We start from the raw sequence: 11,004 nt of genomic DNA, 5'->3' as shown, positions 1-11,004 counted from the left end.
ACTGGGGAAACCCAGGGGAAAAAAGAGTAATTGAGAGCCCATGCTGGAGGCCAGATGGCAAAAGGTGAGAAAGGATACAGAAGCAAACAGGGAAGAGCAGTGGACACTGTCCTGTCCAGTGGGAGCTGTCCACCTGAAGGAAGTGGTATTCTAGGACATGGATGTGACTTGCAGGCAGGTATTTCCCAATTTTAAAATATAAGCCATATAATGTGAACATTTTTTGTTCATTTCAGTTTTGAAAAATATAGAAATAAAGAGAACTGCAAAATATCCCAAGACAGACAGAATGTTATAGCAGCTGGGCAGAGGGGCCTGTATGCAACTACTATGTTAATCAGCACATCTGTATGGCAGAACAACATTCAAGGAATTCAGGCGCCTATAATATACTTAGTATTCTATACAATATTAATAGTATTATAATATAACACTATTATTTTAATAGCTGTTGGTCATTTTGAAAGTTTTTTTTTAATGTTTATTTTTGAGAGAGAGAGAGAGAGAGACAGAGCACAAGTGGGGGAGGGGAAGAGAGAGAGGGAGACAGAATCTGAAGCAGGATCCAGGCTCTGAGCTGTCAGCACAGAGTCCAACGTGGGGCTCAAACTCACGGACCACGATATCATGACCTGAGCCAAAGTCAGACACTTAACCAACTGAGCCACCCAGGCACCTCCTGAAAGCTTTTAAAAACTCTGTTTTAGTGTGAAATACTTGAGGTTGTTCTGCTTAGTTGTGGGAAGAATTATTTCACATGATAGGGTTTTAAAATATTCTTGGAATAAGCATGATGTTTAAATAGCCAATATGTATAAGTCTATGTCAGATGAGTAAAATGTCAATATACTGGATACAAGCACTATCTAGAAAATCCACTTTAAAGTCAATTCATAATAAATGACAGGTGCCTATATAATACCACATAGTTTTTTTAATGCTAGCATATTAGTTTTTGCAAGAGATCTGTGTTACATTAACTTGAATATAGTTTCATTATTCAATTATGAAACAAGATACAGACAAATCTTATAAGCAAGGTTTTGACTTCATAACACAGTGAAACTGTAATCTCAAGGTACAGATACATTCACATAAAGGTATTCTTTAGCTACTGAATAATGGCTATATATTGATGACAATAAGAATTAACAATGTTTTCCACTTATGACATTTGTCAATAATAGCTCTCAATTAATTAGGTCAAAAAATTAACATGGTGATCACATTCCAATTCCAAAAAAATAGGTTATTATGCTAGCTGTGGATATGTGTGTGTGTGTTACTGCATGTGTGTGTTTTTTTCAGACAGTTTTGAACCTAAGTTCAAAGTTTTGAGAAGGACCAGATTAGGCATATCACTCTGTACTGATGTTATCAGGGTGCCTTTATGTAATGTTTTAAGGTAAAATAAAGCCTAGAGCTCTAGTTAATTAGAGTAAGCAGACTCTTTGAATCTGTTTAGCTGTGAAAAATGAGTTACCTCTGAAAAACTGGTTTGTTCCTTTTGTACAATGTACACAGGAACAGAGTGTGTGTCTCCATCTGCTTATTTCCCAGTAACTCCCAGAATTCAGGGAGATCCCCAAATAATACAAAGAGAAGCTCTCCATTGTGGAACCTTCCACCAGCTTCAGAGATCACGCCCTCTTTCAGCAACTACACTGAAGTGTTCTTATCACAGGGCTTCTTCCCAGTCAACTCCTTCCTCTTCCCTTCTTAATTTATGTCTCCTAGATGAACTATTAAGAGAACACTCTACTCTTTCCCATCCTGCCATGCCTCCCCATCCCCCCACCCATGAAGATGGGAAAAAGGCAGAAAAGGAGAGGGAGATCTGCTGCTGAGTGACAAGACAATGCAAGGGGTAACAGAATGAAAAAAAAAACAACTGAGAATCACTAGTTCAAGACAGACTCGTTTTAACAAAAAGAAAGCACACTCTAAAGAGTCGCTGGCCTTATGCTTAATTCTAAAGGGGACTAAGACACAAGGTGACCTAAACAGGACCTGAAGCAATGAAAGAAGGTGATGCTCTCAGCTAAGAACTCTACATTACCTTTGTTGCTGGAAAGAATGAAACTGGTTGTGCATGTTCCTAAGATTACAACTGAAGTAAAAAGCCTCCAAAGGCTTTATTTACATGGCTCATGTTTTCAACAAGAATGGAACTGTATTTGAATGTAATTTGGTCTATTTTCCCCAGGTTAGTAGTCTTCTAGGATTCCGGTTTGATCAAAGTTTTCTTCTCCAGCTGTGAGAAAAAAAAATACATAAAATAAACATAATTCTCCGTGTTTTAAAAGGAGAAAAAATAAGATAAAGAGAAATTTAAAAAATAAACATTTAGCCTCCTAGATTATGTTAACTCCTGCACTTTGCTATGGAGAATCAAAATAAGTGTGTTTTGATCGATTTGGTTTAAAATTTTTTCCCCTCATATCTACACACATAGGGGAACTCACATGTCACATGTCATTCTCTAGAATGAGTGAAACTATAGTATGGTATGTTTGGTAGAAATCTGAAAAGGTCACATATCTTGCTCTAAGTGTGCCACATGTATAAAATATCCACCATTAGGGATGCCTGGGTGGCTCAGTTGGTTAAGCATCCAATTTCAGCTCAGGTCATGATCTCGGGGTCCATGAGTTTGAGCCCCATGTCGGGCTCTGTGCTGGCAGCTCGGAGCCTGGAGCCTGCTTCAGATTCTGTGTCTCCCTCTCTCTCTGGCCCTCCCCTACTTGTGCTCTCTCTCTCTCTCTCTCAAAAATAAATAAACATTAAAAAAATTAAAATAAATAAGATAAAAAATAAAATAAAATATCCACCATTAGAACCATTAAATTGCATCAAGGCGCTGTTTCCCTGTTTCCTATTAACAATGCATCCTACTTGGGAAAGATGACATGGGAATACTTTTGCACATATTCTCTTATTACCTGAGCTATACTAGGCCTGGGGAGGAAATGAAACAAAAAGAGGAGACACTTGTTAGCTGGATGGGATTGCAAAACTTTAGAGCATGAGGTATCACTTCCGGGGCAGGATAGCTAAGAAGTCAGATGATAGCAGGTTCCTGGGACTGTAACAACGGGCAGAAGAGCTAAAACTTACCATGGTGTCAGGACTGGGAGTTGCCAGAGGAAAATGCCTCTCCTAACCTTCCTTAAGATTATTTCTAGATAAAATCACATTCCTTTAGTTAGTTACAATATAATTCAAATGTCTGAGTTACATTTTAACTTGAATGGCTAGCACATTTTAGAATATTACAGATGATGGGCTGCTCTTTAAAGAGAAGGGGGAAAAAAAAACTGTAAGAAGTGCATCCTTGTATGTCAGTTACTAAAATAAAAATTAACTATTTAAAATAAGAGTCTACCAAGTAATACTTAGGGATTTTAGAATAAAAATATTAAAGGCACTAGTAACGAATATATCGTATATAAATCCAAAACTTTCCCATCAATTTAAAGTAATAAAATTTTGTTCCCTTATTTCATCATCAGAAACAAGCTACTCTGGAAACTTCAATGACTACAAAATTACATTTATTTTCCAGGGAGCCTGGTGGTTCAGTCGGTTAAGTGTCCAACCCTTGATTTCGGCTCAGGTCATGATCCCAGGGTCATGGGATTGAGCTGCATGTCAGGCTCTGCACTGAGCATGGAGCCTGCTTGGGATTCTCTCTCTCTCTCCCCCTCTCCTCCACTCGTGCTCTCTTTCTCTCTAGAATAAAAAATTTTAAGTTATATTTATTTTCCAAAAAAGACTTGAAATTGGGACCTATAATCACACACCCTTTCCTAAAGTTTCTAATGAAGATTCTTCTTCCTCTCTTTAATTTTTTTTTAATGTTTATTTATTCTTGAGAGAGAGACACACACACACGCAGACAGAGCGTGAGCAGGGGAGGGCCAGAGAGGGAGACACAGAATCCAAAGCAGGCTCCAGGCTCTGAGCTGTCAGCACAGAACCAGATGTCGAACTCATGAACTGTGAGATCCTGACATGAGCCAAAGTCAGATGCTCAACCGACTGAGCCACCCAGGGGCCCCTTTCTTCCCTTCTTTGAAATTACCCCCCCCCCCTTTCATTCTAGCTCACTTTTTATTTATTTATTTTCTTTCTGGCTTCACACATCTTCTCAAAAACCAAATCAAAAACGTCTCCTTCAATCCATCTTCGCCAGCGATCTCCTAACACATTTCAACAATCAGTAAGCATGCCTGCCGAATGTCCAATTTAGTAAAGGTCACCTTGGATGCAGCATCCTCTATCCACGATCCAACTACTTCTCACCTTTTCATTGCAAGAGTCCTGAGAGCCAGGACAGCTAGCACTGCTTACTTCTTGTCCCCAGTTCGCGCTCAACAAGGTTTCAGAAGGGGCATGGCAGTGGCAAGTAGTATCACTGGGCAGGGGCTGAGCTAAAGTCCTGTGAACTGCTATTCAGTGACCCGTCCTAGCCAACAGGATCTTCCTTTCCATTGATTTCTGTACTCTTACTAACCATTCTGCTCCATGTGATGCTTTAATCACTCCTTTCTTGGAACTCTCCATTCTTGATTTCTGGATATGCTGTTATTCTGGTTCTCCTCTTACATCCCTGCCTTCTCCTTTAAAAGTCCCTTCACTGATATGACTTTCCTCCATTCCCCTTAATCTCTAGGTACTCTCCAAGGCAAATCCTTTATTGTCTGCCCTTCTCCTGTTATATCTGAGGCCTAGAAGAGATTTCCATTTTCATGGTTTCACTCTTTATTAACTGGCTCTTGAATTCCAGTCGTTCCCATATCTGACTGACCATCAGAATCATTTGGGGGAACTTTTTAAGGATACAGATTCTGAGGCTTCATTCAAGTTTTACAGAATCAGAATCTCTGGGTCTAAGGCTGAGCCATCTGTATTTTGAGGACTCTCTCCAGTTAACTCCAATGGAACCAGTCCATAGATGGATAATTGAGAACCACTGACCTACACTCCTTTACTCACTGGACTGTCTCTGTCATCTCAAACTGAACTTCCATTATATCCACAGAAATTTTCATTCCTCACCAGCATAACCATTTCAAACTCCCATAATACCACTTCAAAAATGTGCTTGTTCTGGATTCCCTTCTATCCTTTCAGTGAATAGATATCCCACGTTACTTATTCTTCCTTCCAGGATACCTCGGAGTGGAGCCTCTCTGTCCATTCCTGACTGCTCCACCTCACCTCCTCATTCCTGTGGTTTCATTTCACTTTCCTTGGCTTCTCCCTGATCCCCATCTGTGGTCTTTCCTGTTCGATACAATGCATTTGAGAGACGGCAAGATATAATGGAGAGAGCAGTGGAGTCACTTGGACCTGAGTTAAAATCCCAACGTGGCTTTTTACCAATTGCATGACTTTAGGAAAGTAAACACACCTCATAAAGGTTCAGTTTTCTCAACTATAAAGGTTAGCATTCATATGTGACACACGGCAGATGTTCCTATATTGTAGATATTGTTACTGTTCTTATTGTTACTCTCTGAACCATAATCATTGTTTTATTGTTACCCTCTGTGCCATAATCAGATTCATCCTCCTTCACCATGTCATCATTCTGCTGTGAATCCAGAGGACTTCTTACTGATTCTCAAACAAAGACAAATTATCTTCATTCTTCATCTCGCTTCTAGTAAGTACCTGCCATGTAATAGTGGGCAAGCTACTTAATCTTTTTGTGCCTCTATTTCCTCACCTGGAAACTGTGGATAATAATGTCCTTACCTCCCAGGGTTACTATGAGGGCTAAAAGTATTGACCTATATCATATGCTGAAACAGCACCTGGCCCCCTGCATTATAGTAAGCCCTCAACAACTAGTAGCTCCGGGCAGTAGTAATAACAGCAGTAATGGTCGTCCTAGCTCTAACATAACCACTCCTCCTGCGTTCTGCTATTCCACTGACTGCTCACCCTATCATTTTGCTGCAAAGATTGTTCTCATTCCTGCTTCCCCTTAATCTGCTTTCTTCTCTGCCTGCCAGTTAGCTGGCGCCTAGCAGGCATAAATGTATATTTGCTCAATTAAGTATTATAATCCCCACTACCCATCCACGTTGACCTCGGCCTTGCACTGAGTTCAGAAGACCTCCAATCCCACTCTCTTGCATTTGCTTCTCATCAGTATTTTTTTTTTTTTCGCAAGAAAACCATAAGCTTGAAGCTGGAAAATATGTTTTGCTCTTTTTTCCTCCTCATATGGCCCATCCAATACTAGGCACCAAGGATATGTCTTCTCCATTAGCATACGTGTCAGAGCACAAGGCCAGCAGCCTGTGCTTTGATCACCAGACCACTTGCTATATATATATATATATATATATATATATATATATATATATATTTTTTTTTTTTTTTTAATATTTAAAATTTTAAATTATGTCACAATATGGCATCATTACAATTTTTGAGAGGGAACATTCTAGGTCTGAATAATGCTTTGATGACCTCTATTGTTAATAGTAACTAAAACTATGTACCTTGTTCCAATTAGCTCTCATAGCAACCCTGCACATGGGTATCATTATTCCATTTTTCCAATAATGATACTAAGACTCAGGGTCATCCAGCTAGTAAAGCAGCAGAACAAGGATTTGAACCCAGTCTGTTACATACTCCAAAGCCCTGACTTATCTAGTAGCAAGATGCCTTAATTCAACTAGTGGTTTCAATGTTACATGGACAGAGTGTCTCTATTTTTAAAAAAATTTTTGAAATGTTTATTTATTTTTGAGAGGCAGAGCACGAACTGGGGAAGGGCAGAGAGAGACACAGAATCTGAAGCTGGCTGAAGGTTCTGAGCTGTCAACACAGTTCGATATGGGGCTGGAACTCACCAGCCGTGAGATCATGACCTGAGCTGAAGTCGGATGCCTAACTGACCAGGCCACCCAGGTGGTCCAGAGTGTCTCTATTTGAAAATTATACCTAATCTTCATATAGAAGCAGCTGTATAGTATAATGAAAATTACACAGGCTTAGAATCTATTAGGATCAGCCATAAGATACTGCTACATATGCAAGTAAAAACTATGTCATTGTCAACAATTTCATTTGGCCCAGTCTTTAATAGTGAGCAATTGGATTTAACATTTTTAAACCTCTTTGGCTTCAGTTTTATTAACTGTATATAATGAGGTTGAACTTTGAGCATTTTTAGTGCTAGAGTTCTAAGTGAAAATAAGGTCACAATAGGCTCTGGTTTATGAAATCAATATGAAATTCCCCAGTGTCCTCGAGGAAATGTTTTCATGTTCTTGGGGACTCACATTAATGAGAAGTGTGCTAGTGTTTATATAAGAAAGATGTCTGAATTGTTTGTGGAGGGGGGCAACTGTTAATTATATTCAAAAATCTGAACAAAGGCAACTTGGTATTCAACACAGAATCCCAAAAGTGATCAAAGCTTCCCTGTCCCGCAGTTGAAAGCAGTCACTATATTTGTACCTTCTTGTGGTCTCTGCAAAGAAGCCAGTAGCAGAGCTGCTGTCTCTGGAAGAGTTAGTAGTTGGGGATTTGGGCTTCGTCTTTCTGGAGAAATAGAAGTGTATACACATTCTTATTAGCATTTAAATATTCCTGTAGTAGATAAACCCTATTCTGATATACTATAAATAGAAAAACCCTTATAAAATAGGTTTTTGATGCCTTAGCCAAGGATGCCCCTTCCACAGAGGACTGATTTTTATGAATTGAAGCATTTCACACTTCCCTTGGACGTTACTTACAATTGGTTTTGCTGTGTATTACATATATGGAAAGGTATTTAAATATACTGCAGACAATGCCATGAAAGGAGGGTGGATTAGGATAAAGGACCCTGAGTAACTTTTCCCTTCAGAGCTTAACATGGGATGTCTGGGCAGAAACATCTGGATGGGATGGATCCTCCTTGGAGTCTCGACTACTTCCTCTCTCATTCGTTCAGAGCAGTTTGAAATAATAATCTATATTCTTGGCCACACATAAGGAAAATAACAGTCCCTGGCCCTACTCTTAATGGCCTCTGCCTATGAACTATTTCCGGTTTTAAGCTGCTTTAGAGCCCTTTCTAGTATTTATAGGAGCGTATATTTGTCCGGGAAAATCACTACTTTAATAACAAGAACATTGAAGAGGAAACCGTGTAAAGGTCTTGCCAAAAACGGGGAGGTACATTTAGGGGCAGTTGCACAGTTCTCACTCCTCCTCCTCCTTGACTCCTCGAACGTGAAGCCCAGGCCTGGCCTGTCTCTGGATGACGCCCCCGCCCCGGGACCTCTGCACACCCGTCGGCCAGAGGGCGGTCGGAGCAGACGAGGCCCAGTTCAGCTTCGGGAGCGTCAGCCCCAGCCTCAGCCGCGCACCAGTGCGCGGTGCCCTGGCTGCCAGCTTGGACTCAGCCTTGGCTGGCTCTCCCCCAGGGTGGCCCCGGAGCCACGTCCCTCCCGGAGCGGAGCCGCAGTTGTTCGGCGCCTGGCCCAGCGCGCCCTGCCCGCTGAGTCCTGCTGCCAGTCTCCGGACCGCCCCCCTCTCCTTGGCTCACTCACCCGGGGGCGGCCGGTCCGAGAGGTCCTTCTTCCGACTCTGGTCCGAGATGAAGCGGCGCCCCTCTGCAAAGGCGAGACGCGGGGCTGAGCTGGCCCGCTAAACACTCAACAATCGCGGTTAAAATGGGCTCCGCGCCGCGGGTCCCCAGGTCAGGAGGGGTGGGTCCGCGGCGGCGGCCTGGGTCCGCGCGGGACAGCCGGTTTTCGGGCGCTCGTCGCGCACCCCCAGACTGCACCGAGCGCCCTTTACCAGCGCCCCGCCCCTGCGCTGCCCGCCCCCAGACGAGCCCTGCCCCCACGCCTGTCTGCGCCGAGCCGGGACCGGCCCGAGCACTTCCTGCACCTGCTGCACCCAGCCGGTACCTGCCCGCGCCCGGCCCGCCGCGGCGCATGGGCTTTGGAGCGGTCGGTCGGGTTCACTAGCCCGTGGGGTGTTTCCCAGGCCAGTCTGCAGTCTTCCTGTGAGGCAAGAGCCAGCAACCCTCCAGTTGAGGATGGAGAATTTCTAATAATCAGGGAGTCTTTTTCTTCCGTTGCCACACCCCCCCCCCACCCCCACTCTGTCCTGCAGGATGACCTCGGCTATTAAGGGAACACACTCGATATTATTTTCTCCCCACGCGTCTATCCCATGGATTCTTACACCCCTAAAGATCTTCCTTTATTGCTGTAGGGAGAGCAAAGTATTTGGAACGTACGTGCACCCTTCAGATAGAGCATAGATTGGGGAGTCCAGTTCCTTCTCTCAAAGAGTCCCTACAACCCAGGTAGAAGAGAAAAGCGGTTAATAACACAATGTAGCCCAGTCCTCTATTAGCAAAAAGAAAGAAAGAGGGGGAGGGAGGGAGGGAGAAGAGAAAAAAGAACAGAAAAGAAGGAAGGGAGGGAAAGAACATCCAGGAGCCCCGGTTTTTGCGTTTGATTACCTGTGGCGCGCTACTGGAATCTCCTATGAAAGAAAACACTAGAAAAAGAGCCAAGGTTGTTGCCACCAGACTTCTGAGTCCCTACAAGAAAAGATCAAAGAAAGTAGTTTCTGTGCCTATAGGATCTTCTACTCCATTACACCCGAACAATTACAAACCTCTTACTTTTCGACGTGCTCTATTTTTGATAATTATTTTTAATAACACTTAGCATGTGGGGGAGAGGGTGATTCCCTAGTCTACCTTGTAATTAATCTGCAAGGGAGTTCTCTTTGTAAGAAAAAGTAGAAATATGTTATTTCCATTAATTCACTCAAATGACTGATTTTTTTGAAGTAAAATCAAATGATCTTGATATTTTAAGGCATACTGTTTAAATATCCGTTAGCCTATAAAATGCTTATTAAAGATAAAATGGGTAAGAAACTATAAAGCGTTTCATAAAATAGCTTAAAAGTCTCAAGTAAGTAAAACTTCTACTTACCTTCATGTTCTGCTCCTTTCCAGAACCTGAGGTAACTACAACTTTGCCTGTCAGTTTTCTAATCTTGTTCTGAGAGTGGGGCTTTTAAATCTTAGTGTCTAGGACCCCTCCGGATCTTCAGTAGAGTTAGGGAGTCCATAGGGACTTCTTGTCAGTATTCAAGATTGAGAGGATCTGATGATTTTTCCAGGGAGATTCATTTGCAGGAAGTAGAGAAATGATTGATGAGTGGGCATCACTTATTTAGATACTGACCACATCAGCCAGGAGATATCCTGAATATATCAGAATCATCGTTTTTTGCTTTTCCCACTAGCTTCCCAAAGTAGTTATTAGTAGTAGTAGAGACAATGATTAACAAGCCCAGGCTGAATCAAAAGTAAATGAATACAGTAAGCAAACTTGTTTTGGGTAGCTAGCTATCAAAGCTATCACCGATGACTAAAGATGAATCCTTTGGGCAGAAATGAAAAGGTTAGGGGATCTCAATGGAATTTTACATCAATCCTTCACCTAAGTATCCATTCGATTCTTTAACAAACATTTATTAAAAGCCTACTATGTATTGGACATTTCTTCTTTTAGTTCAAGGGACACAGCCATGCATTAAAAAGACACCTTCTCTGCTGTGATCAAGCTTATCTTCCAGTCAGGGGAGAAATACCGTAAACTAGTAAACAGGTAAATAAGGTAATTCAAAACTGTTTTAAATGCTTTATAAAGTAAAAATAAGCTAGGTGATGTGATAAGGTAAGTGATGGGCTGGTTTAGGGAAGGCAACAATTGAAGGGGTCTGGAAGGATCAGGTAGAGTCAGACATGAGATGAGTTAGAGTGAGAATTAGTGTAACAGGCAGAGTAAAGAAAAGCAAAATCTTGGGATGACAAAGAGCTTGGCTTGTTTGAGGAATAGGGAGGAGACCAATGAGGCCAAAGCTAAGTTGGTCACAGGGTGATAGGCAAGAGCACTTGGAAATGAGGTAGGAGAGGAAGAATTGGACCAGTTCATGTGCAAACATGGTTATAAG

General features: G+C 41.9%; 1 protein-coding gene across 1 annotated transcript; it reads right to left on the bottom strand.

Moving 5' to 3' along the window:
• Positions 1–916: 916 nt before the first annotated feature.
• On the bottom strand, positions 917–9,983 carry SPX (spexin hormone). The gene is made up of 5 exons (XM_081796294.1): positions 9,978–9,983; positions 8,931–9,072; positions 8,568–8,630; positions 7,486–7,569; positions 917–2,254 (listed from the first exon to the last, which is right to left on the bottom strand). Exons 1-5 carry the CDS (start codon positions 9,981–9,983, stop codon positions 2,208–2,210), a joined length of 342 nt encoding a protein of 113 aa, XP_081652420.1. The 3' UTR covers positions 917–2,207.
• Positions 9,984–11,004: the final 1,021 nt, after the last annotated feature.

Source organism: Panthera onca, chromosome B4 (genome assembly GCF_046562875.1).
Source record: "Panthera onca isolate mPanOnc1 chromosome B4, mPanOnc1 haplotype 2, whole genome shotgun sequence".
Taxonomy (NCBI): Eukaryota; Metazoa; Chordata; class Mammalia; order Carnivora; family Felidae; genus Panthera; species Panthera onca.
Note: the sequence above shows the minus strand (reverse complement) of the source record. Positions and strands in the feature narration are given on the sequence as shown.

Coding starts and splice junctions, on each gene's coding strand:
- SPX (XM_081796294.1), bottom strand. Junction 7,570..8,567: donor CTCGGACCGGCCGCCCCCGG/GTGAGTGAGCCA, acceptor CTATTTCTCCAG/AAAGACGAAGCCCAAATCCC. Junction 2,255..7,485: donor TTTGCAGAGACCACAAGAAG/GTACAAATATAG, acceptor TTTTTCTCACAG/CTGGAGAAGAAAACTTTGAT.